Source organism: Pogoniulus pusillus, chromosome 14 (genome assembly GCF_015220805.1).
Source record: "Pogoniulus pusillus isolate bPogPus1 chromosome 14, bPogPus1.pri, whole genome shotgun sequence".
NCBI classification, from domain to species: Eukaryota; Metazoa; Chordata; class Aves; order Piciformes; family Lybiidae; genus Pogoniulus; species Pogoniulus pusillus.
The window spans coordinates 26,812,501-26,840,255 of record NC_087277.1 but is presented as its reverse complement, the minus strand read 5'-3'; the positions used below and the strand labels follow the sequence as shown (position 1 = coordinate 26,840,255).

Sequence of the window (27,755 nt, the reverse complement as noted above, 5' to 3'; positions counted from 1 at the left end):
TTTTTTTTTTTTAGCCTTGCACATTTTAGGAGGACCTATTCTGGTCTTGCTTGGTTAACTTCTTTCCAATGTGCCCAAGCCATGCCACAGTGAGTGTGCCAGGATCTTTTTTCTCTTAAGTCCTACTGTGTCTTAACAATCCCAGCAACTCAAGAAGCTGCTCCTGTTCTTTATTGCTCTCCTTACATGGGTGTTCTGAATAATTTTATAGTATCTTCTAATGCAAAACCTGCTGCATATCCACTTACAGCAAGAGTATGAACTCATTAAGAAACAGAGCCAATAAGCTATCATGATGAAGAGCAACCTCTTGTTGCAAGTACTCTTCAAGAGTTGGTTGAAGTATCTTTATCTACCCACGTTTCTTCTGTTCATACTTTGATCTGTAGCAGATGCCCACTCTGATATCCTACTGCACTTGTTATCCCTTCTATCTAACCTTAGACTTTTTGGTGTTATACTGAACCATCATTTAATTATAGCATGTGGAAACTCTGCCATATAATTACTGCTGCTTCTTCCTCTCATTCTCCTGACACCACAGCATAGGCAAAAGCAAACTTTTTAATGTTTCAGTTATGAAAATCATAGAATCATAGAATCAGTCAGGGTTGGAAGGGACCACAAGGATCATCTAGTTCCAACTCCCCTGCCATGCCCAGGGATACCCTACCCTAGATCAGGCTGGTCACAGCCTCAGCCAGCCTGGCCTTAGGCACCTCCAGGGATGAGGCCTCAACCACCTCCCTGGGCAACCCATTCCAGGCTTTCACCACTCTCATGATGAACAACTTCCTCCTCACCTCCACTCTGAATCTCCCCACCACCATCTTTGCTCCATTCCCCCTAGTGCTGTCACTCCCTGATATCCTGAAATATCCCTCCCCAGCTTTTTTGTAGGCTCCCTTCAGATCCTGGAAGGCCACAAGAAGGTCACCTTGGAGCCTCCTCTTCTCCAGTCTGAACAGCCCCAACTCTTTCAGTCTGTCCTCATAGCAGAGCTGCTGCAGCCCTCTAAGCATCCTTCTGGCCCTTCTCTGGACACACTCCACCACATGACTGCATTTGACCCATCAGTGTTTGCCACCTTACAGCTTCTGAAGCTATTGTTTTAGTTTCTGAAGTTTTATTTCCATTTAGCCTTGCAGTGACACGTTTTATCCTAATTTAGTGCAGATTGTTGGCATTGAAGAGAATTATGTGTGAAATCCAGTAGCTCTGTGAGTCAGGGCTCATAATCACCTTTGGAAATGACCTGTTAAGTTTCTAATAGGTCATTTGTATGCAGAGTTACTGAATACACTTGCTTTGTTGCAATAATTATGAAAATGATAATGGATAGGAGCTCATATGGGGACAGTTACTCTTGTTACCTGTTTAGTATTTCATCCAGGTACATCATTTTTTTTCTCTTTTCATCATGTTGGAATTTGCCTCAAATAGTTGTTCAGCAGTTCTTAATTTCTTTCACTGCGCTCTACAACTACCTGAAAGGAGGTTGTAGCCAGGTGGGGTTGGCCTTTTCTCCCAAGCAACCAGCAACAGAACAAGAGGACACAGCCTCAAACTGCACCAGACCAGGTTTAGGCTGGATGTTAGGAAGAAGTTCTTCACAGCGAGAGTGGTTGGCATTGGAATGGGCTGCCTGGGGAGGTGGTGGAGTCACCTTCTGTGGAGGTGTTTAAAAGGAGCTGAATGAGGCATGTAGTGCCATGGTTTAGTTAACTAGAAGATGTTAGGTGATAAATTGGACTCCATGATCTCAAAGATCTTTTCCAACTTGGTTAAATTCTGTGATTGTGTTTCATATCACAGAATCACAGAATTTCTTAGATTGGGGAAGACCTTCAAACTCATCAAGTCTAATCGTTAGTTTCACACTGACAAGTCCTTGACTAAATCAAATCCCTCAGCACAACATCTAATCACTATGAACCCTTGTGGTCGGAAAGGGCCACCAGTATCATCCAGTCCAACCTTCATCTCAGCATCCTTAATCACTAGACTGTAGCCTCAAGCACCACATCCACACTTCTTTTAAACACCTCCAGGGATGGTGACTCCACCACCTCCCTGGGCAGCCTGTTCCAGTGTCTTACCACCTGCTCAGGAAAGAACTTCCTCCCAACATCCAACCTAAACCTCCCCTGATACGACTAGGCAGGCAGTTGAAAATATCCAGGCAGTTGAAAATATCCAGGCAGTTGAAAGCCTACTGATTTGTTCTACATCTTCTGTTACAAATGGAGACCATAAAGAAGCATTTTCACAGGAGATCTCGGTGTGATCACTGTCTCTGTGCTTCTCAGTTGGCTCTGCCATTGGGGTTTAGCTTCTTTAATACATGCGTGGTGCCAGATGGATGTATATGAAGATCGATACTAGCCACCCTAGTAATTGTTCCTTTATTTCTGCCCTGCTTGCCATTTGATCTCTCTGACTGATTATAGATGTGAAGAAAATAACTTTTGGGTGGGTTTGGTTTGTGATTCTCTGTGTTTTGGTGCAAGAAAAAAAAAAATAGTGTTAAATTTTGGAAGGGCATTTTCAAATGCATGTATCATCACATAGCTGTGATGCATGAGCATCATCTGCATTCCTATGACTGGATATGATATAGTGTGTCTGATATGTACTGCCTGCTGCCATTTCACTTTTTAAGTGTTTCACACAGAAATCCATCTCCAAAACAGGATGAAGTAGATGGATGAGAATGGGGACAGTGTAACTTAGAGACAGGGAAGACATCAGATTTGTTTGGCTGAAGTAAATAGGTGGCAATAGGAGGCACTGGAAATGGTCTTCTGTTGCAAGCAGTAGTGCCTAGTTATTCTTTTGAGAAAGAAATGTTTATAGCCAAAATGTAGAGAGAAATATTTATGTTTGATAGTGTGGAAACAGCACAGGATGGACTGATGTACACGTAGAGCATCTTAGACTTTGCTTTCCATATCATGCGGCTGAGGTTGAAGTTAACTTCTGATGCCAGGAAGAACTTCTTAAGCAGCTGCCTTGGGTTTCATTGATTTGGATTTTCTAGCATGGAACAAGAGCTTTTTCCTGCTCCAGAGGATCTGTTTCTTCTAGTGATCCTCAGCCACTTGGAACAATTGCAGTAGTGGTGTTTCTACCCTTGTGTCCCGTAAGCAGGTGCCACCAACAAATACTCAGAGCAACCTGAGGCTGTCTCCACTCCATGAGAAGAGCCTGCACTCAACTACCCTTTGCCCCTCCACAAAGTTTCCGTCCTTCTTCTGGATGGTGTTCTTTTCTTAGTGACTCTTAGAATCACAGAATCATTCAGATTTAAAAAGACCCCTGAGATCATCAAGTCCAACCATTAACCCTGCTCTACAAAGTTCACCCCTAAATCATATCCCCAAGCACCACATCTAAACAACCTTTAAACACCACCAGGAATGGTGACTCAACCACCTCCCCAGGCAGCCTGTTCCAGTATCTGACCACTCTCTCTGTGGAAACACTTTTCCTAATGTCCAGTCTAAACCTACCCTGTTGCAGTTTGAGGCCATTCCCTCTTGCCTATTGCTTGTTACCTATGAGAAGAGACCAGCACCATTAATCTCGTGTTAATCCACTTCTCAATGAAGCTAAATAGATTAGATAAATACATGTATATTTAGAGTATATATAAATAAATGTTGGTAGATATAAATATTGTATTTTATGTTAGAAATAGATAAATAATAGATATAAAGTTAGACCTAAAGCCAAATGCAGGCTGTTTCCACAGTACAGAAAGAATTAAATCTTTTCATAAGAGTCTTTTCGTGTACATGAGATTCTTTTGGTGTACCAGAAAACTTACCAAATTGCCAAGGGTTAAATTCATCCACCTTGAGCATTCAGAGTTCAAACACATCAGACTTCTTTACTTTGTCAATATTTCTGTTGCACTTGTAGCATTGAGTGGTTTCTCTCTGGTGTCTGACTTCTTGCCCTGTAGTTTCCCCTCCATTTAACACTCCCTCCAGTGTAATTGAAGACTTTTTCTTTCTTACAGTTGTCTGAAGCAAAATGTTAAAAATCAAATAATTATAAAAGGGGAAAAAAAAAACCTCAGTAAGCATTTTTATATACAAAATAAGTGAAACTTGATTAAATATGTCTGTGAGTGCATGTGCATGCACATAGCAGACGCAACTATAGAAGTCAGCCATGCACTGATCCACAAAGGTCAATGTTAAATTGCTGTGGCGGAGTAGCGGCTTTAGCTGGCTTGATGAAAATGAGGTTCTATAAACATATATATATAAAACTTATTTGTTTGGAAAACAAAAAATTAATGCTATTAATTTGGATCTGCTGGGTATGAAATGAAGCATGGTTTGTACCACTGGCAAGCGTGGCGCTGCTATGACAGCTTGAAATTGGTTTAATGTTTTGCTTGTATTTTTTGTGGATTCTGTAATTGCCATTTTTTTCCCCTCTTTTCAGTCCAGGCTTCAGCTGTAGGGTTGTGTTTGTTTGTTGAGGTCTGGCATTTGAAATTCAGAACAAAGGGAGCATACTCTAGAAAAAGAGAAAGGGAAGTTGTAAGTTTAATTGTGCAAGACTAAGACTGCTGTGATGCTTTAAGGTTTAGAAACATTGAGTGTAATTGTGTGCCCTGTGAGTGGTCTCATTACTTTACCTACAGCTGTTTGCTGCATCTACAGCTAAGCAGATATTCCTGAATGTTTCTGGGGTCTGCAAGGCTAACCCAGCTCCACTCTTCCTGGTGAGATCACCTGATTTCTGTGCCAGCGTGACTGTGAATGCACTGGCTTCAGAAAGAGGATTTAATCTGGTTTTGTATTTGTTAATATGGTTTCACATGTTTCTTCCTTCCCCCCTTCCTTTAAATACTTCTATTGTTTCATGTTAACATGGAAGTATGTATGTGATATATCAGGCAAAGCAATTGATGTGAAATGTGCTTCTGTTTATGCTAATGGTAACATGTTTTTCTCTTGTGAGCTTATTTGTCAAGAAGGGACATTACCACATCTAGAAAAGTAGTTGAGAATCATAGGATGGTATGGGTTGGAAGGGTCGTCCCCTGCTGCAGTAAGCAGGGACATCCCCAACTAGATCAGATTGCCCAGAGCTTTCTCAAGCCTCACCTTGAATATCTTCAGGGATGGGGTCTCAACCCACTCTGGTGTTCCATCACCCTCATAAAATCATAGAATCAACCAGGTTGGAAGAGACCTCCAAGATCATCCAGTCCAACCTAGCACCCAGCCCTAGCCAGTCAACCAGACCACGGCACTAAGTGCCTCATCCAGGCTTTTCTTGAAGACCTCCAGGCATGGTGACTCCACCACCTTCCTGGGCAGCCCATTCCAATGCCAATCACTCTCTCTGCCAACAACTTCTTCCTAATACCAAGTCTAGACCTTCCCTGGCATCACTTGAGACTTTGTCCCCTTGTTTTGTTGCTGGTTGTCTGGCAGAAGAAACCAACCCCCACCTGGCTACAGCCTCCCTTCAGGTAGTTGTAGGCAGCAATGAGGTCTGCCATGAGCATCTTCTTCTGCAGGCTGAACAACCCCAGCTCCCTCAGCCTCTCCTCACAGGGCTGTGCTCCAGGCCTCTCACCAGCTTTATTACCCTTCTCTGGACACATTCCAGTATCTCAACATCTCTCTTGAATTGAAGAGCCTAGAACAGGACACAAGGTGTGGCCTGACCTAACCTCCCTTGTCCTACTGGCCACACTGTTCCTGATCCAGGCCAGAACACTATTTGCTCTCCTCGTAGGGCTTGTGTTCCAGGCTCCTCACAGAACTTGCTCCTGACATCCAATCTAAATCTGCTTTTCTCTAGTTTGAAACCATTGTCCCTCATCCTATCATGACAAGCTTTTGTAAACAGTCTTGATTTCATCTGAAGTTTCTGAGACTCTTTCTCCTTCCCACCTCCCCACTGCTGCTGTCAGGTGTGATCCAGTGCCCAAAATAAAAGACAGTTGGTGTGACATGCAGCATTGAGAAGGAGCTGGCTTGTATAACTCATAATGAGTATTTTCTCACACTCTGTCTAGACAGTCAGTCATGTAAACACAAGACATCTTTAACAGCATCATCTGATGATGTGAAATGATAGTCTTCCAAAGTGTGTGCTTTCACAAATGCCGAGGTACTGATTAGGGTAGCAAATTGTACCACCTAAAGATTCTCAGTCTATAATGGAAGATAGGGAAAAGGCTCTAGTTTCAGTGGCACTGTGTCTCAGTGGCAGCACCTGAGTGAGGGGTTTTGGGGAGAAATATGCTTTTTGATGTATTTTTCGTTGGTGGATGAACACCTGTCTTGGCTGGCTGAGTAGAAACCAAGGAATCAGTGTGCCTGATGGCTGAGGATCATCAGCTCTCACATTCACCTGCCAAGCTGTTGGAATGCTCTGAATGGCTTCAGTTTCCATGAGGCAAAGGACCCAGATCTATACAGGAATATTCGTATCATCCATAGGAATGAATAAATTTGAGACTCCAACACTTCTTTTCACTGATTACATGGAGAGCCTAAGGTGCTAATTCAGCTTGCTGTGTTAAATGGCAGAAATTAACAGCCTGCCTCAAACTGGACTGCTCCTTACTCCAGAGGGGGTTTGGCTACCAGAGTTTTTTGGCTTGTGGATGAGGTCTTACTCCCCAGGCCCTTGCATCAAACTTCTCATAGTTTGAAATATCACTGAAAAGAATTGTTTTCTTAGAAAGTTCTTTACTGAGAGAGTCATTGGACACTGGAATGGGTTGCCCGAGGAGGTGGTGGAGTCGCCGTCTCTGGGGCACTTCAAGGCAAGGTTGGACGTGGCTCTTGGTGCCATGGTCTAGCCTTGAGCTCTGTGGTAAAGGGTTGGACTTGATGATCTGTGAGTCTCTTCCAACCCTAATGATACTGTGATACTGTGTGATACTGTGATAGGTAAAATGGCACAATCTCAGTCCTCAAGTTGAGGAGCAGTTTTGTCCCAGATTGGCCAATCCCACTCCACCCCTTGGAGGATCTTGAGTTGTCCATGACAAATCCCACAGTTTAAAAGCTAGCAAAATCAGATAATATATCCATTAACTTCTTGTTAGTCCCTATGTCATCCTTTCAGATGTATAACCATGGAAAATATCACCTCCTACACCCATGATTGATTCTTTTTGAGCCTGAAAGACTTCTGATGTGCTTTATAAATACAAGCGACGCCTTTTAAACATACAGCCATAATAACTTCTTTGCTGGCAGAGTAATTTAATAGCTGAAGTTGCCCTGAATCTAAATAAGTTATTTTAGATTATTTTATCTGTCTGTATTGGAGACTTTAGTTCTAGATAAACCTAATGGAATACTGGCATCAGCACTTTATTAGGACTTCTCTATAATGGGTACAGGGATGCTTTACACTTTGTGTAAGCACATTAAAAATAGAGGAGTTCATAGTTGTTTTGCTTCAGACTTTTAGGTGTAACAAAGTGTTTACTGTTAATTTAGGACTGCAGAGACTTTGGATTAAAATCATAAACAGTCTCCTGGAAAGCAAGCTTGAAAATTTTGATTGGTGTTGGGAGTGGAATGTCTCCCATATGAGGAAAGGCTGTGGGATATGGGTCTCTTCATCTTGGAAAAGAGGAGAGTGAGGGTGACCTCATATAAATATGTGAAGGGCAGCATTGGAAGGACAGAGCCAGGAGCCAGACTCTTCAGTGAGGTCTAATGCCAGGACAAGGGGCAATAAGTGCAAGCTGGAGCAGAGGAAGTTCCATGTAAACAGAGGGAAAAACTTTTTAACTGTGAGGGTGACAGATCCCTAGAGTAGGCTGCTCAGAGAGGTTGTGGAGTCTCCTTCTCTGGAGACTTTCAAAGCCCACCTGGATGTGTTCCTGTGTGACTTGATTTAGGTGGTCCTGCTCTAGCAGAGAGGTTGGGCTAGATGAACTTTCAAGGTCACTTCCAACCCCTAACATTGCATGATTCTGTGAAAAGGTTTTTACTGATAGTGGGAGGGATGTGTACTCTGCATGATTGAGTAGTACCCATTCAATGCTGATGGCATTTCAGTTTCTTTACATATTAGTCAAACTTTATGTGTAGTTTGCCAAATGACATACAGTCCTGACAAGGATAGGTCTTCCAGGGAAGATGATAAAAAAAAGGAAACAAATTGCTGGTCAGGGAGCCTTTGGGAAGCTGCATCTGAATCACAGAATCACAGAATCAAGTAGGTTGGAAAAGACCTCTAGGATCATCGAGTCCAGCCTATCACCTAACCCTTCTGAGTAACTAACCCCTGGCACCAAGTGCCTCATGCAGTCTCCTTTTAAACACCTCCAGGAATGGCAACTCCACCACTTCCCCAGGCAGCCCATTCCAATGCCAGTCACTCTCTGTGAAGAACTTCCTCCTAATGCCCAGCCTGAACCTGCCCTGGCACAGCTTGAGGCTGTACCCTCTTGTTCTGTCCCTGGGTGCCTGGGAGCAGAACCCAACCCCACCTGGCTAGAACCTCCCTTCAGGCAGCTGCAGAGAGCAATGAGGTCTGCCCTGAGCCTCTGAGAACAGATCTTTTCCTCTGTAAAGGCAGGAGAAGTGGAGGGAGCCATTGGTAATGTGGAGAGGTTGTCACAGCTGTAGCTTGGAGGGGAGGCCAGGGAGTAGATATGGCCAGCAGTTGCTGTGATTGTTGTTCAGTTCTTTGTGCTGAAATGTTTGGACACTTCTTCATCACTTGAGCCTCAATGTTCAGTGAGCTGATTTTGGAGTAGCAGTAACAGTTCCTGAGATGTGAAAGACATCCACTCAGAACACATGGTTCTTAGTTTAGTAGCTTGTCAACAAAACAAACCCAAAAAGATGCTGGAAGCAATGTAAACAGGAAAATAATACTTTGATCATGGTTGTGAGGCTGTTTGCTTACGAACAGCATTAGTCACGTACACATGGAGGCATTTTCATGATGCTTGGTGGGATATTTAGAATAAATGCATGTTGTTTTCACCTTGTGAAAGCCAACTGGTCTTCAGCCACGACGAGGGAACTTGCAGACTCTAATTTTCTGAGGGCTTATGGAAACATAGGGCAGCTGCCACAATTTGGGTCTGTCTTTGCTTTTCTTTTCTTGCTGAAATGTTTCATAAGCCAATATGGTGGTAGTAGACCTAAATTTAGAAGGTATTCTTCTTCCCTCTTTTCCTTTGTATAGTCAAGTAATTTTTATATGTGGTAAAAACTTGCAAAACCAGGAAGGGGAAGGAAGAACAGTGGTGTTTAAAAAAAGAAAAAGGTGCAGTTCTAATTCTGACAGGAGTCAGTTTTTAATTATTAAATACTGAAAGGGAATTTATGGTAAGTTCTGAAGCTGTCAAAACATGTCCAATTGTTACATGAGAGGGAGAAAAAAAGATGATTTTTCTGTTGTTTTTTTTTTCCCTCTCCCTCATTGTATGGTAAGATAAATTTGTTTATGTCAGGAGAAAACAGTATGTCCAAGCAAAGCCAAGCCATAACATTTTTTTGTCTTCATTCTGAAAAACTAAACTTGCTTTGCATTGCTTATTTTATAATATGTGGAACTCTCTTCTCTCAGGCAATCAGCAATAGAACAAAGGAACACACTCTCAAGTTGTGCTGGGGTAGGCTGGATGCTAGGAGGAAGTTCTTCACAGAGAGAGTGATTGGCATTGGAATGGGCTGCCCAGGGAGGTGGTGGAGGCACTTAGTGCCATGGTCTAGTTGACTGGCTAGGGCTGGGTGCTAGGTTGGACTGGATGATCTTGGAGATATCTTCCAACCTGGTTGATTCTATGATTCTCTTGCCTTCAGCTGCTAAATCCATGAGCTTGGGACACATTTTTTTTTCTCCAGACAGAACCTCTCACTCTGGAGAACTGAAATGAAGAGTGCTTCTGTGGTTTTGGTTCGTTGTCAAGGTGGGAGGACCAGTCAAAGTACCATTAGGGATGAAGGGCGTGATGCTAAGTATTGTCTGTCATTCACCTGCTTTACATCAACCACAAGCTCTTCCTACCGACTCCAGAAGGCACAAAAATCCCTTCCAGCTTTTGGGAGACAGAGTGGCCATTGCATTGTTCTCAGATTATTAGCACATCTGAGCAGAGCTTTGATGACTTAGCCTGAGGTCACTTTAGTGAACTCCCAGAATGCAGAACGTCTGCCCATTAAATGAGAAGAAATGAGTAAACTCAGAGTGTTTTCATTTCTTCTGAGGAATAGCTGATGATATGAGATGTCCAGCTTTAAGCAGAGGAGAGCCAAGATAAGACTGCAGCACAGCTGTGAAGTTGCTCTTGGAAAAGGGCCATCTTCAGTCTGTGAGCTTCATACCTGACATGCTAAAGGGGCTACAAAATGTTGTCTTGAAAACTTTACTGTCTGTCAGTCGTATGACACACTCCTTATTCCTGTTGGATAAAGCTTTTAGGAGGAACCTTTTATGGCAAATGATGGAGTTTGAGTGTCTGAGCTGCTTTCTGATACTGCCTTTCTGCAGATCACCTAGGGAGTCTAGGGAGTAAAAGTTCTCTATTGGAGAATTAGACACCAGGTGATGTTTTCTTTTTGGACCAATGGCATGATTGCATCTGGTGCTGACAGATAGTTAGGGCTTTATTATGCCTGTTTGAGATCAGTTGTTTATAACACAAAAAGATCCATTGTGTTTAGGTCCTTGTTTATTCATCAAGAAAAAGCCAAAAGGGCCAAGAGTTAAGTGGCAGTGAAGACTGGACTAGACCAGGGAACATTTGGCTGGTAGAGGGTCTGTAGTGGTGTCATCCAAACATCACATTATAAAGCTGCAGCAGAGGACTTCCAGGTTTCCCTAGGGGTGCACGTGGTGGGGAGGATTTACCAGCTGTATCTGGTTTATATTGTGCCATTTCAAGTGAATCCTTTTCAACCAAAGAGGATACTTTGAAATATTTACCATGAGGCTGCTGGAACCCTGCTCAGGGAGGTGGTTGAGGTCCTGTCCCTGGAGATATTCAGGGTGAGGCTTGACAAGGCTCTGGGTGGTGTAATCTAGTTGAGGATGCCCCTGCTGACTGCAGAAGGGGTTAGACTAGCTGAGTTATGGAGGCCCCTTTCAACTCAGACCATTCTGTGATTCTGTGATTGTCATCCTCTGCACAATGGCAGGTCTGGGAGTCAGGAGCTGTGGTTCTCCAAAAGTACTGCCTTGTGATGGTGGTGCTTCATGGCTTGGACAGATATAAAGGAAGGAGAGTTCTTTCCTGACTGTCCTGTGATGGAAGAATGAATGAAGAGCTAAGTGATTGATCCTCTTAGGTGAACTTCTGGATTTCTGTCTCTCAGTGAGTCACAGTAATGATGAACTACCTGTAGTTACCTGCCTGCAAATCCCATTCTGCTCTTCTCAACTAAAATTAGTCCAATGCTGCCTAGGTAACCATCATCAATGTTAATTCTCACAGATTTAGGTCTCAATCTACATATTTTGGGTGGCCAGGGCAGGTCCTAATCCTGTTTGTCACATGCAGGTGTTGATCTGTTGGAAGGTAGGAGAGCCCGGCAGAGAGACCTAGACAGGCTGGATGGGTGGGCAGAGGCCCATGGGATGAGATTGAACAAGGCCAAGTGCAGGGTTCTGCACTTTGGCCACAACAACCCCAAGCAGAGCTACAGGATGGGGACTGAGTGGCTTGGAGAGCAGCCAGGAAGAAAGGGACCTGGGGGTACTGGTAGATAGTAGGTGAAGATGAGCCAGCAGTGTGCCCAGGGGGCCAAGAGAGCCAATGGCATCCTGGCCTGCATCAGGAACAGTGTGGCCAGTAGGACAAGGGAGGTTATTCTTCCTCTGTACTCAGCACTGCTCAGGCCACGCTTTGAGTGCTATGTCCAGTTCTGGGCCTCTCAATTCAAGAGAGGTGTTGAGGTGCTGGAAGGTGTCCAGAGAAGGGCAACAAAGCTGGTGAGGGGCCTGGAGCACAAACCCTGTGAGGAGAGGCTGAGGGAGCTGAGGGTGTGCAGCCTGCAGAAGAGGAGGCTCAGGGCAGACCTCATTGCTGTCTACAACTCCCTGAAGGGAGGTTGTAGCCAGGTGGGGGTTGGTCTCTTCTCCCAGGCAAGCAGCAACAGAAGAAGGGGACACAGTCTCAAGTTGTGCTGGAGGAGGTCTAGGCTGGATGTTAGGAGGAAGTTGTTGCCAGAGAGAGTGATTGGCATTGGAATGGGCTGCCCAGGGAGGTGGTGGACTCACCGTCCCTGGAGGAACTCAAGAAAAGCCTGTCTGAGGCACTTAGTGCCATGGTCTAGTTGATTGGCCAGGGCTGGGTGCTAGGTTGGATTGACTGATCTCGGAGGTCTCTTCCAACCTGGTTGATTCTATGATTCTATGATTCTGTTCTATGCAGAGCTTGTTCTTTCTGGGAATTTGAAGGAAAGAAAGACAATGGGCTCTTTTCATTTGGCAGCTTTTATTTTTGGTTTCAACAAGTTGGCACAGAAGCAGTGAGTACTGTACCATCCATGTAGAGTGTCTTTTAGGAATCTTTCATGCCTGAATATACATCTGGAACTGTTTGCACTAACTAAGAGTAAAATAAACGCCACAGCGTATTATACCATACTTTTTTTTTTCTTAAACCTTTCCCCCCCCCCCCCCCTTTAAAAAAGGAAATTGAAAACACAACCACCCCTAGAAATGCTTGACATTGAATTGGCTATTGAAATGGTATCAGTAAAGTATTTATATATTCCATATTTTGTTCCATGCATCAGCTCTCCTTGACGCGTTAGACTTGGCAGGGTGCCCCCCCGTGAGCTGAAGTGTTGCCAGGTATGAAAGCCCGCCTTGTTTCAAAAATGGACTCAATCTTTTAGGGTACAGGAGGTAAAAGAAACCAGTTTGAATCAATGCACATCTCTCTTTTTGCCACCGCTCCTGCAAACTTTACTTTGTCTCTTCCCCTATTTGTCTTCAGAAGCTGGCTGTGCTCGCGGTAAATATCAGCGTTCACCTACGAGCTAAATATAATGACAAAAATAACTCCTACCATAAAAACTTGACAAGAACAGTAGGGTTTCATGAAGCAAGACATCCACAGAAGAAATAATGCATAATTCCAAGTGGATTTTACAACATTGTTTAATTCAAAACGGAGCTAAATACTTCTGTGGTAAAATCACAGTTCTTCGCTCCGCGCTGTCGAAGACATTCAAGAATGTATATTGCAAAATGCTTGGTGGGGAGGGGGGAGGGGGGGGTGGTGGTTTAATTGTTATTTATTTATTTTTAATAGAAAATGTAATCCAAAGCAAATGCAGTAGATCTCTGCATACTTGAAACATATTTTCTGAATTTATTCTAAGTCTCTTGCTGCACTGGAGGGCTGTGTGTATGGATTAGGACTAGACCATTATTTCACCATCTATCTCCATCCTGAATTGATTGCAGCAAGCACCGCAGAATGAGTTGCAGATGTTGCCTTTTCCCTCTGGTTTGGAGGACCTCTGGTTTCAGCCCCATCTGATCCAAACTGGGTTAGGTCTGTCACTGTTTAGAGGGATTTTGTGGAAGAAATCTTCGCAGCTGAAATGAGTTACTCTCTGTATACGCAGCCTGGGCTATGAAATGCGTGATGCTGTGGGATACTGCTTGTATGAAACTTTCTGATGTGTCCCTGCTAATTCCAGATTATTGCCTGAGATGTTAGAGTTCCACAGGGGAAAAAAAAAAAATCAGAAGTAGCTTTGTAAATGAGAAGTTTGGGTTGACACAAAAAGCATAGTCACCATCCCTGGAGGTGTTCAAGAAAAGACTGGATGAGGCACTTAGTGCCATGGTCTAGTTGGCTGGATAGGGCTGTGCCATGGTCTAGCTGGCTGAATAGGGCTGGGTGTTAGGTTGGACTGGCTGATCTTGGAGGTCTCTTCCAACCTGGTTGATTCTATGATAAGAAATGTCTTTTAATTCAAGAAATTAAGCAATTTTATCTGTAATGTCCTCTCAGATTTTAGGCAAAGTTTATTTTCCAGGTTCCTGTGTTATAAAACTAGGGCAAATATTCATTAAATGTTTCACAGGCATGTTAAAAATAGAGTTTTTCCTTTTTAGGGGTTCTTTTTCCCCCTCCCAAACCCTCATCACCCGTGACTGGATAGCAAACTATCCACAGAGAGTTCATATGAAGAATGTCTCTACACAAAAGCCCTCATGTAATAACATGGTTTAGGGGAAAACTTGGCTCATGAATACCATTTAAATGCCAGCTTGCTCTTAGTTTTTATATCATCAGGCTGATTTTCAGCAGTTAGAGTAAAAAGTGTTGTTTATTGGGCTTCTTTTTGTTGTTTTTAATTATAAACAAAATAACTTGAGAAACAGAAATTTTAGGCTGAGTACCAGACACTACGTGTGTCCAGATCACAAGAATTGGTAGTGCTTGTGGCTCTGCTTTGTGCTCCATCATCAATCCTAAGGCATCTACCTCTTCAGAACTGAGGTGCTGAGGTTCTTCAGGGTTGTGAGCGGTGGGACAGCAGTTGGTGCAGAGCCACTGTAGACCAGGTGTGTGCAGCCCCCAGCTTGCTCAGGGAACCAGCTGTAGAGGTAATGAACAAGTAAACAGCAGCAGTACGAGCAGAATGACTCCCTTTTTAGAGCCATTTGGAGCCATAAGGAGGCTTTTTAGCAAAACTCCTTAGAGTTCTCCTAAGAGAGTGAAAAAATGGGATGGAAAGGCTCTTCTCCTGATCACTTCTGTGGGAGTAAACATGTAGAAGAGCTTTGCCTTTTTCACTGTACTTCTTCAAAAGCCCCTTTTGCAAGAGTCTCTACTCTGATGAAATAATCTTGTACCCTAGTTGCTTGAAAGGGGCTTTATATCTCTTCACAGAAGGTAGGGCATTTACACACAACCAGAGATAAATCTGTCTGCCTGTGATCATACAGTAGCAGAGTGGGATTTAGGGCTGTGCAAGGGAGGGAAAGGGGTTAAGCATAGGAAGCAGCCTGTAGAAGGGTTTTTTTTACCCAAGAGAGATCCAGGGAAAGGTAACTAGGCAAATCAAGCTGAATGTCTTAGATTGAGATGAGGAGTGCAGGAGTCTGTGGGTAATTTCAACAGGCTGCAAGCCGGGTGGCAGACACTGTTTGAAGGAGTGGAAACCAGTTGGATCGCGGTGGAATGGCAATCTGAAGTTGGAGGGCAAAACCAACACACTATTTCTTGCTACCACGTTCAATTGAAGCAACAAAACATTGCCAGCTTTTGGGGAAAGCCTTCCCCCTCCAAGCTGAGCATGTTTCAGATCAAACCTGAGCTTGGAAATGCAGGAAAAGAGGGGAGCAGGAGCTCGGGACGGCTTTCAGTTAGCAGCAGCTGAATTGGATGATGCAGGCTGTGCCTGCTCGCTGTGAGCAGCAGACTGCGAGAGGAGTTCGATTTCTCTCACTCTTTCTTCCACCCACCTCCATCTCCTCTGTGCCTGTGTCTGCGCTCCCACATGCTTCAAATCTGTGTACCTGGACTGCCTTCCTTAACAGTTCAATGTGAGTGTTAGCAGAATGAAAACCAGATGGACCAGCAGTTCCCACTGTTATCTCCCCACCAGCTCTGGCAAGCCTCCCTTTCTCTCTCCTTTCTTGGCATGGCAGAAATATTTGCCTTTATTTAGGAGGGCTTGGGCTCACTGCTGTGCCTCTTTCCCTCTGTTGCAACATGAGCTGAAAGCTATTTATTCCCTTGTTGCTGAGGTTGGTTGAGGTGAGTGCAAGATGAATTCAACTATTAAGGAAGCAATTAACATTTCAAGATGAGTTTCCATAGTATTTTATACGAATGACTTGTGGAAGGTATAGATTGAGCTGGTTTAGTATAGTGATGTGGAAAGGATATTTGTATATAATGTGTTTAAAAATTGCTTTTGTTTTCTAGCATGTAGTAATTTGCTGCTGCTTGGTTTGCAAATCAAACCTCACCTACCTGTCTAGCAGCCCTAATATTTAAGCTAATCATTTTGGATGCTGTTCCCCACACAGCTGAGATTTACTAACCTTGGGTCAACGCTACAGACCCTGTGATCTTGTATCTGTATTCTCATCCTGTTCTAGGGATGTTTCACTGCTCATATTCACAAAGCTTGTCTTTAAATGCTCCACAAAATGACTCTCTTTCCCTGAGAACTGAAGCATCATCTGTAGGCAATTCTATAAAGGGTGAAGATGGCTTCTATAATTGCAGTATCTGATGCACTGTGTCTCTGTGTCTTCAGGCAGCTAAAGATTGGTATCTATAGTGTGGTGTTTATTTTTGATGGGTCGGGGTTTTTTGTTTGTTTTGTTTCAGCTCTGATAAAATTAAGTGTTTTGAGCCTCTTTTAAACATATCCTTTGTTAAATGTGTGCATTGTGTTCAATTTCTCTTAGTGTTTCTCAGGGCAGATTGCACTTTCTGGTTGAAGCTTGTATGTTGTTAGTAAGAACAACAGAAGTATGTCACAAAGCAGAGCGACAGAACTTAGAAGAACATGATGGACTTTGCTAGTGTCATGAATTCCAACCACAGGCTGTCACCCATTAGCAGTGACACTTGCTTTGCAAGATAGTTTAGTGGAGCTCAGGAAGGCTTGTGTAGAACAGTTATATAAAATAAATACCCCCAACCCCCCAAAGAAGGGATGGAAAAAATTTATAACTTATGCCCTATTAAAAGCTAAAGTTGATCTTACACATCTTTACTCAAGATGGCTTTCTAAATTGCTGGCATGAGTAAGGAAGCCTAAATTTCACTTTCAATTAATGAATGCTGTTATGGTTTTGCCCATTTTTGATAAACATAAGGGTTTAGATGGGTTTTCTAAAATTTTAACATAGAGAGCTCCAAAAAGATACTGTAAAAAGAAGATACTTCTAAAACTATCAACTCTCTTGTGTCTTTAGCTCTCTGGTTACAGTATCACAGTATCACCAAGGTTGGAAGAGACCTCACAGATCATCAAGTCCAACCCTTTACCACAGAGCTCAAGGCCAGACCATGGCACCAAGTGCCATGTCCAATCCTGCCTTGAACAGCTCCAGGGACGGTGACTCCACCACCTCCCCGGGCAGCCCATTCCAGTGTCCAATGACTCTCTCAGTGAAGAGCTTTCTCATCACCTCAAGCCTTACTAAGAGCTGTAATACAGCTCTTAGTTTTTCTGCCTGTTTTTGCCTTTTGTTTGGTTGGTTTTCTTGGGGAGATGTGTTTCTACTTAATCTTGCAGGTTTTGAACGCTGAAGTTGGTCTCAATGTGTGACTGTACAAACTTTAAAAAGACAATGATGTGTGTGTATGTGTGTGTGACAGTTGATGTACCAGGCTGTGTTTATTTTTCTGATGAATATAAGAACATCCAGGGGCAGGGTGGTGAAATGATCCAGGAGGCACGTGGTATTTAACATAAGTATCTCTCCATGCTTACAAAGAGAAGCAATGGAAAGGGCAGCAGATGTTACAAAGAGCAGACATGAATAGAACTGTCTTCAACGAGTATCTTGCCCAATATCTCACCTATGCTAAGGAGCCTCATATTGTAGCTCCTGTCTCTTTGTCTGTTTTTAACTCCTGGCTAACATGAGAGTCTTGAAGGAAAATGGCACTATTGCAGCTGCAGGAGTGCTCAGAAGGTAGCATCTGCATACACTGGAGATAAAAACAACAGATAATGCAGCGCCGCTACAAATGAGCTCTTACCATCTGTATTACACCTCCTTAAGTAAGGTTCAGGTGATGTAATTTGGGAAGAGCTCACTGGAGTAATCTTTGGCAGCAGATGCTGAAATGGCTCACCTTTTGCATTAGCTTGTAAGTTTTTATCAGAGGGGGTGTGCTTGGAGAAATAAACCGGTGTGTTCCTGTGGTGTGTGTTGCAGATCGCACTGAGAAGCATTCCACAATGCCAGACTCACCTGTGGATGTGAAGACACAATCCAGGCTGACGCCTCCAACCATGCCACCTCCTCCCACTACCCAAGGAGCTCCAAGAACCAGTTCATTCACACCCACAACGTGTAATTAGACTTTATTTTCTTCCTTTTCTTCCCTATTATTTCTATTCTGTATGCAAGAAATCCGAATACGTGAAGGGAAACCTGCATGACATGGTGGGACCAGCATTTGGTTGTACCGCAGTAACTAAGCAAAGCTGAGATCATACCATCTTCAAGGTATTGAGACATTCAGCTCAGAGTTGTGCTGTTCCTTCATTGACCACTTGGATGCGGTGTCAGAGAACAGCAAGCACTGTTTTTTCAGGTACTTAATGCTCAGATCAGTCCTTTGGTGAGAAGTAAGGAAAACCTTCTTCTCTTTCATGCCATTCTGTTGCTTAAAGGATCCAGTTCCTTTTCTGTATAGAAGCTCCAGGATTTTTGCTTGTTTTTAAAGGGGTAATTAATAAAGAAAATACTCGTCTTCATCCCACTTATGTCTGAGCAATTCTGACTTAAGTTCTATATAATGCCTGGTTAGTACTAATGTCAACCAAAACCCAAGGGTCTTTTTATTGTGACCTGTTCATAGCAAAGTGTTCACCACTAATTTTACTTTATGGCTTGTAGACCTGCCACTGACCAATCCATCTCATCTGTAAGGATGTCAAAGAATCAAAGAATCAGTCAAGGTTGGAAGGGACCACAAGGATCATCTAGTCCAACCCCCCTGCCATGCCCAGGGATACCCTACCCTAGATCAGGGTGCCCACAGCCTCATCCAGCCTGGCCTTAAACACCTCCAGGGATGAGGCCTCAACCACCTCCCTGGGCAACCCATTCCAGGCTCTCACCACTTTCATGCTCAACAACTTCCTCCTCACCTCCAGTCTGAACCTACCCATCTCCAGCTTTGCTCTATTCCCCTTAGTCCTGGCACTCCCTGATATCCTAAAAAGTCCCTCCCCAGCTTTTTTATAGGTCTCCTTCAGATCCTGAAAGGCCACAAGAAGGTCACCATATCTAGAAATTTCTACTCTGTGACCACTTCTGTAAATCACCTGGGGCTGCACCCCTGTCTCAGTTTATCAATATAAAAACACAGGAAATTCTGCTTGATCTTGATGGAGTTACTCTGCATTCATATCAGTGTAACTGAGATTTGGATCTGGCACGTTGTCTGGGCTATTCTTTTCACAGCCGTGAAATGAGCCACATTTCTCTTACCAAGATTAAGCTGCAAAAAAATTTTGGGTCTCTTTTAGACTTGCCTTGTAATAGTATAAACATGAGAATGTGTTTACATTTCACATTTTAAATAAAACATTTTTAGAACAGTAGAATACATATGCCTAAACAGAATGAAGGCAGCATCTTCTGTTTGTCTTGCCCGTGTCTGTTTAGTCCCTTTCTGTGTTAAATGCCTTGTTTAAAATTCACCTCTCTACAGAAGGCCAGCTGGAGGCCTTGGTGCTGCTTAGCCCAGGGAACCCTGTCCTGACAATTTACATCCAACTTAAACAGTCAGGAGAGTTTGTGCCAGCTATTCACATAAACTCAGATTTAACCCAGTGACCCTGATCCTGTGAAGGTGTGTCTGCTTTGCTTAAGTCCAGCACCTGAACATTCTAGGAGCTGCTCTGGTCTAAAGTGAAATTATTTCTAGTTTTTTTGCAGGAGAGAGCTCTTACAAGATGAGGCTTTCCAGTGTGAAGTACTTTGCACCATTCAGGGTTATCTTTGGCAATCATAAAAGGAATAGAATCATAGAATCAGCCAGGTTGGAAGAGACCTCCAAGCTCATCCAGTCCAACCTAGCACCCAGCCCTATCCAGTCAACCAGACCATGGCACTAAGTGCCTCATCCAGGCTTTGCTTGAACACCTCCAGGGACGGCAACTCCACCACCTCCCTGGGCAGCCCATTCCAATGCCAATCACTGTGCAGAGAATGGTTTGGATTGGAAGGGACCACCAAAGGTCATCTAGTCCAATTGCTCTGCACTGAGCAGGGACATCCTTCATTAGATCAGGATGCCCAGAGCCTTGTCAAGCTTTATCTTGAACATCTCCAGGGATGAGGCCTCAACCACCACCCTGGGCAACCTGTTGCAGAGTTTCACCATCCTCACAGTGCAGAACTTGTTCCTAATGTCCAGTCTAAAACTACCCTTCTCTAATTTCAAACCGTTGCCTCTTGTCCTATCACTGCAGGCCTTTGGAAGGAGTCCCTCTGCAGCCTTCTTGTAGGCCCGAGGTGATTGTTCCCTTGTACTTGGCTTTGGTGAGGCCACAACTTGAGTATCCAGTTTTGGGCACTGCAGTACAAGAGAGATATGGAGGTGCTTGAGCCAGTGCAGAGGAGGGCAACAAAGCTGGAGAGGGGCCTAGAGAATAAATCTTATGAGGAGCAGCTGAGGGAGATGAGGATGGTTAGTTTGAGGAGGAGGAAGCTGAGGGGAGACCTCATTGCTGCCTACAGCTACCTGAAGGAGAGGCTGGAGCTGGTCTCTTCTCACAGGTAACAAGGGGGAATGGCCTCAAGCTGAGATTGGGCAGGTTTGGATTGGACATTAGGAAAAAGTTCTTCACAGAGTGAGTGGTCAGCACTGGAATGAGCTGCCCAGGGAGGTGGTGGAGTCACCCACTCTGGATGTGTTTAATGGTCATTTGGATGTGGTGCTTAGGGCTGTGGTTTAAGGTGGATCTTGTCAAGTGAGGTTATAGGTTGGACTGGGTGATCCTGAGGGGCTTTTCCAACCTGGATATTTCTGGGATTACAGCCCACAGTGTGTTCACAACCTATTTAGTCTTTGCTTGTTTGATTATGTTCAGCATTGGGAAGGTGTGTGAACTACAGGTGGATATTGGGGTTGTTTATATGAAGAGTAAAAAGTCTAAAGTCTATCTTGCTTTTTACCCATGTCAGATTTAAGAGTTTGGCCTTAGAGCTTCCAGCTTGTAAAGTGAAGAGTCACTTCTCTTGGAGTGTCTGTTACATTTGTTATTACTACAGCACGAATGCTTGTAGATCAGAAACATCCTACTTGTTTTCTGGTCAAGAGTATGCTTGTCTTCTTTGGTGTAGACTGTTAAAAACACTTGGCATATATTAGTTTGAGATTTTCAGTGCTGATTTCTGCTGTGTTAATAATTGACAGGAAGGCTGGGGAGGGACTATTGACAAGGGACTAATGACAGGACAAGGGGTAATGGATTTAAACTGGCAGAAGGGAAATTTAGACTTGATGTTAGGAGGAAGTTCTTTACAGTGAGGGTGGTGAGACACTGGAACAGGTTGCCTAGGGAGATTGCGGATGCTTCCTCCCTGGAGGTGTGTAAGGCCAGGTTGGATGAGGCCTTGAGCAACCTGCTCTAGGGGGACGTGTCCCTGCCTATGGCAGGGGGTTGGAGATGGATGATCCTTGAGGTCCCTTCCAACCTAAACCATTCTCTGATTCTACGACATGGTTTTGCTTTAGGAATTACATGGTCCAGCTAGAAAATTCAGACATTATAAAGAAAGAGAAAAAATCATTAGTATGGAATAGAATCATAGAATCAATCAGGCTGGAAGAGACCTCCAAGATCATCCAGTCCAACCTAGCACCCAGCCCTATCCAGTCAACTAGGCCATGGCACTAAGTGCCTCATCCAGTCTTTTCTTGAACACCTCCAGGGACAGTGACTAAGTTCTAGAGAAGGAACATTTGGGGCCTATTGCTATATTTATTCTGTTGTGGGAGATATTTTACCAGCCTTTCTCCTCCTCATATCTATCCTGCGTAATGACTCTGCTGTTCTGTGCTTTATTGATCGTAGCCTCAGGACTCTCTGCCCACAGCAGCCTTTTACTAGTGAACGAGTTGTTGAGTGGTGTCAGGCTAGAGCAGGACATTTCTTACTCTTCACAGTCATCACTTGTTAAGTTCATGGTATGATGACTTTTGGCTCTGCAAGTTCCTTGCAATCATGATGTGTTTATTTACTCAGACATCTCACTCCACTGCAGTGCTCAGAGGGCATGGCTTGGATCTGCACATGGAGCAAAACTTGCTGAGGCCAGCTTCTTTCTGCTTTTTTGCCATTTGTTCTCCCTAGCCCACACAGCCAGAATAGGCAACAAAAAGCTATGCTAAAACACCAGCAGAAACTAAATAACTGTTCAGAGAGTTTTCCCTTTGGTACTTCTAGAAGGGCAATTCAGACTGAAGGGGAAAATCTCCTTCAAAAGTATTGTGGTAGAGGTTAGTAATAGGTGTCCACCTTCAAAAAGGACTCACTCTCCAAAAGTAAGGCTGACAGGTGAAGAATGTGACAACTGGCTTCAGAAAGGCTGGCCATTAATAAATAGTTCTTCAAGTTGCTAGCTCGTTGTTATTAAGCCTTTGAACAGAAAGCAGCTCAGACTACTCCTGTGCCTTTTTGATTGTAGGCAAAGTCTTGATTTCTTAAAATATCTTTTTTCTTATGATGGATTCTGAGTGACTTAAAAAGAGAGAGAGATCAGCAAGTTTCTCCAGGGTAATGGCCAGCTGAACATGACTGCTGGAGTTGCAGTGCATTGGCATGTTCATGTTTCTAGAGAGCTTGTCCTGTTTCTTGCCGTTCCCTGGCACTCTGGTGAGTCAAACAACCTCATTAGAGTGTGCTTGACTGTTGATGTTCCAAGTCACCTGGGTGAAAAAGAATGTCCTCAGTTTGATTCTTTGCTCTCTTCTGCAGTATGCATAAGAATGAGGCTAAAATCGGTGCCAAAGCCTGTTGATGTCTTCAGCATGTCTGCAGGAATCCCATTGCCACCAGTTTAGGAAATTTAAAGTACTTGGATGGTACAATTTCAGTCCAAGAGATAATATCCTTCTAGGTATTCAAATAGAATCATAGAATCAGCCAGGTTGGAAGAGACCTCCAAGATCATCCAGTCCAACCTAGCACCCAGCCCTAGCCAGTCAACTAGACTACAGCACTAAGTACCTCATCCAGGCTTTGCTTCAACACCTCCAGGGATGGTGACTCCACCACCTCCCTGGGCAGCCCATTACAATGGCAATCACTCTCTCTGCCAACAACTTCCTCCTAGCATCTAGCCTAGACCTCCCCTGGCACAACTTGAGACTGTGTCCCCTTGTTCTGTTGCTGGTTGCCTGGCAGAAGAGACCAACCCCACCTGGCTACAGCCTCCCTTCAGGGAGTTGTAGACAGCAATGAGGTCTGCCCTGAGCCTCCTCTTCTACAGGCTGCACATCCCCAGCTCCCTCAGCCTCTCCTCATAGGGTTTGTGTTCCAGGCCCTCACCAGCTTTGTTGCCCTTCTCTGGACATGTTCCAGTATCTCAACATCTCTCTTGAACTGAGGAGCCCAGAACTGGACACAGCACTCAAGGTGTGGCCTGACCAGTGTTGAGTACAGGGGCAGAATAACCTCCCTCGTCCTACTGGCCACACTGCTCCTGATCCAGGCCAGCATGCTCTCTTGGCCACTAAGTGATTATTCTCACAGCAAGCTTGAAACAGGAGGACAATGCTTCATTTTCAGTTTTTGGCACATGAAAGCCAAGTCATTTGCTTGTGGTCGCTGAGAAGTCTTCTGACCTCTAGCTTCGTGCCCTAGTTGCAAGGCTCCAGGCATTTGCTACCTGCGCAAACCGCTTTGTGTGCTCCATATGTTAGCAGCCAGGAAGCCTGCGTCGGCAGAAATAACCTTCTCATTGGGTGGCGTAAGGTTAAAACGTGAAAGTCCTGTTTTATAAACACAGCTGTCAGTTGTGTGTACAGATCACAAGTCAAAATATTCAGAGATAAACTGAGGCTTCAGGAAATATGTCTGCAGATTTTTTTTTTCCCCCTTACCTCAAAGAGCAATTTTTTCCCTGGTCTTCAATCATCCATGCGCTCGTGCTCTTTCTCTCCCTCTTTCCTTGCCTCTTGTAAAATCCTCTGACAAAAGGGTGATATTCAAATGATGCTTTTCAGGTCTGGGGGAATTTCGAGGGGGCTGTGTGAGAGGCAGCTGCTGTTACTTCCAATCTATGCACCGCTCAGTACCAGCTACTGGGAAATAAATAGAAACTGCCGCATGTCACTCTGTCAAAAGGCGTAATTATCTTTGATTGTGCAACTTAATTAATTTTGAGGTCAAGCACAAAAAACATAAGCTGATGGATCTTCCCCTCTGTCTTCTCTCTCTCTCTCTCTCTCTCTCTCTCTCTTCCCCCTCCTCTCTATTTTATCCTCCCTTCTCTCTTTTTCTTTCAGTAACCAATGGCACTAGCCATTCGCCAACAGCGTTAAATGGAGCTCCATCTCCTCCTAATGGCTTTAGCAATGGGCCATCCTCTTCCTCTTCCTCTTCTCTGGCTAACCAGCAGTTACCGCCAGCTTGTGGAGCCAGGCAACTCAGCAAACTGAAGAGATTTCTTACAACCTTACAACAGTTTGGCAATGACATTTCACCAGAGATTGGGGAGAGAGTGCGTACCCTTGTGCTAGGACTTGTGGTAAGCAAAAATCCAATGCTGTAATAACTGTGATCTTTTTCTCTCCTTTTCCCTCTTTTATGCTTGTGTTTATTATTTAAAAGAGTGGGTCTCATGTATCTTACTTCAAGGATACCAAACATGCAAGAATGGAGAGCTGGCTCTTGCTGCCGAACCTAACATAAGTAACTTGCCTAGCTTCCCACGAGTGGCAGCTTTTCCTAACCAGGTACAGCCTCGATTCTTTTTGCCAGTATAATATTATGCTGTAATGCTGTGAAAGAGTTTTTATTCTATACTGGCAGCACCCCTAATGTTTGGATTATACAATGTAGCAAAACATGGTTTGACTTCCTGAGTTTGTTTGGCTGGGGAAAGAAGAGTGCTCTACATAGGTAGTGGCAGAAGGCTGGTTAAAAGGATGAGCTGAATGAATGCTTCAGCTGTGGTTACACAGTGGAAAGCCTTTGCTCAGTATCCCTTTAACCTGGCAATGAGAGACCTGACAGTGCATTGTTGCTACTTAAGGTGACTTATAAATGAGTTTATGTTGATGTGATTATATGGCTGAATGAGAATTTCAGCTTGTTCTTACTGAGGTCTGTCAAGTTGGGCACCTATTTCACAGTCAAACTGTTGTGTACCTGGCCTGGGATTCTTTTTGTTACCGGTAAAATCCTTTCTCAGCCAGACGTTGTTGTCACCCATGTATCTCCTTCAGCAGTAATTAGATGTAGCAGGGAAAATGCTGTTGCACTGCTCTAAGTTACATCTGCTCTGAGCAGCTGCAGTTGCTGTTGGTTTCATTGGAAGCGAAGAGTGCCAACAGTGTTTAGTGGTAGGTCTCAGGTGTCCTTCACTTACAGCTTCTCAAAACCCTACCTAACAGCAGTGGGTCCTCCTTCACTTGAGACTCTGTTAAAACAGAGTTCAGTGTAGGCAGTCTAACTTTAGTGAAGCCCATTCTCCATTTACTTCCACATCCACACTTCCTGTTGAACGATGCTTTTCCCTGCCCCATGGTTCTCTGTGGAAAGGGCAACTAATAAAGAAACTAAAGAGAGCTCTGGGAGCTTCTACCTGCCCGTGATTGTCAGGACAAAAGTGCTTGCCCACTGTTAATTGCAGGGGATGTCAAGCTTCATCTGAGCTCTGAGGAGCAAATTAGAATCTTCTCCTGGGGAATATCCACGTAGTGTGTTATTGGTCAGCCTTGTGCAGTATGTGGCCTTCATGATTATGCTCTCAGCTACTGCACAGCCTAGAACAGAATAAACAATCCTCTTTATGAGTACAAGAGATAAAGTACACTTTCCCTCCTCAAACAATGAGGAATGTGCTTTTTAAAAGCATGACTTCTCTGTGTGTGTGTTAATTATCACCTCTGCACTGGGAACAACATTTTGAGACTCCAATGGAAAATGTTTTTCAAAAAACATATGGAGAAAAAGCAGCTTTCATTGATGTTTGAAATGTGAAAGCATTTCCATGCCTAGCACCTTAAAGATTAAACTGTGCTCTAAGCAACAGGCACTGAATGTCTGAGATGCTGGTGGTTTACTGTGAGTGTTTTAATAAGGTAACAGTTTAATATAAGGCACGCTTTTCTTTATCCTCTTATCAATATCAGGAACAAGTTATTAAGCCATTTCAAGGGTGCTTTGGTTACTGTTTCTCTTGCTAAGTGTTTTCATTATTTTGTCACCAAGACAGATTTTTTTTTTTTCCCTCAACAGAATTCTACTTTGACAATTGAAGAATTTCATTCCAAACTGCAAGAAGCTACTAACTTCCCACTGCGACCTTTTGTCATCCCATTTTTAAAGGTATTGCACAGTTCAGTGATCTGGAAAGTGTTTCAAACCATATTGTTGCTAGGTCACAGATGTATGTTATGGTTTTTTTCTTTTTAAGAGAGTCAGGAAAATAAATAACATTTAAGGGCTTCTTTCCATAGCTTAGTGCATGGCACTGCATTTGAGTGTATGCTTTGGGGACCCTTTCTGGCTACTCACAGGAACTGTTGGTTCTCTAATTCTATAACCATTGTTGTTTGCTTTGTATTTTCGTTTTGTAGGCATGGAAGATTTTACAAGCCAAGACTTGAGATTTTGTTGTAATAATGCCATGTGTTACAAAAAGCTTGCAAGAGTTTGCAAGCTTTGTGTGAGTCAGGGAAAGGGGATATTGGGAATCCCTGCTAGCAGCCCTTTCCTAAAGTGCTGCTGATGAGATGGGGACACTGTGCTACACAAGAAAGGGACTGTTCAGTCTTTCAGATTCCAGCCACTGGTGCAAATGGGGTGATTTAAAGGGCTGGTGTGTCCACTGCTTTATGCTCATCCACCTTTCATAAGAAATGAAAGATAAAATCTCATCCACAACACCTTTAATAAAACGCAATGCAGGATGTGCAAAATCAGAATCAGGGAAGCAAAGAAAGTTGTTCTGCCTTTCATCTGTTGGTAGCTGCCTCCTCTGAACTGCCACGATCTCTGAACAGCCTGTGTTGTCTTCTCAAAGCATGTTGCATTCTTGTTTGATTTTGTTGTGAGATGAGTTTTCTGAGATTAGATATTTATTGCTCTCTCTCTACTTCATTGTCAGTGTGTAAGTGGACATTTTGCATGATTTCAGTTAGCCTGTGTGTAGGTGTTCATGGCTATGTACAAAGATAACCAGAGGGCTGAAGCACATCTCTGGTAGGACAGGCTGGAAGAGTTGGGATGCTTCAGGCTCAAGAAAAGGCTCCAGGGAGGCTGTAGAGCAGCCTTTGAGTACCTGACAGGGAGTACAGGAGAGATGGGAAAGGACTTTCTGTAAGAGCTTGTAGGACAGGAAGAAGGGAGAGTGAGACTGGAGATTAGGAAGAAATACTTCCCAGTGAGGGTGGTGAGACACTGAAACAAATTTCCTAGGAAGGCTGTTGGCACCCCCTCCCTGGAGATGTTCAATACCAGACTGGATGAGGCCTTGAGTGATCTAGTCAAGTGGAAGGTGTCCCTGGCCATGGCAGAGTGCTTGGAACTAGGTGATCTTTAAGGTCTCTTCCAACCCAAACCACTCTGTGTTTCTGTTGTCCTGAAGCAGTAGTGTCCTCAGTAGATTTGCTTTCAGATTGTTCCTCCTCTTGGCTGGTTATGTCAATCAGCTCTATGCAGATAGTGTATCTGTTACCTTGGTACCTTGCCAGATGCTTTCTTTTGGGAATGGAATATGCACTTCCAATTGTACCTGTATCAGCTTTGATATTCCTGTTGAAATCATTCTGGTTTATCTTCATGCACCTAGTTCATTTCCCTTTTAAAAACCACTTCAGAATTGATTGACTT

General features: G+C 43.8%; 1 protein-coding gene across 9 annotated transcripts in view; it reads left to right on the top strand.

The window, feature by feature from the left end:
- Positions 1–27,755, top strand: part of RUNX1T1 (RUNX1 partner transcriptional co-repressor 1) — a 267,591-nt gene that overhangs the window by 186,430 nt on the left and 53,406 nt on the right. For all 9 annotated transcript variants that reach the window (XM_064154681.1, XM_064154677.1, XM_064154676.1 and 6 more), the window contains 3 exons: positions 17,890–18,027; positions 24,203–24,444; positions 26,160–26,249. In XM_064154681.1, coding sequence (XP_064010751.1) covers positions 17,913–18,027; positions 24,203–24,444; positions 26,160–26,249 — 447 coding nt within the window. In that variant the 5' untranslated portion in view covers positions 17,890–17,912. The remainder of the gene's footprint in view (positions 1–17,889; positions 18,028–24,202; positions 24,445–26,159; positions 26,250–27,755) is intronic.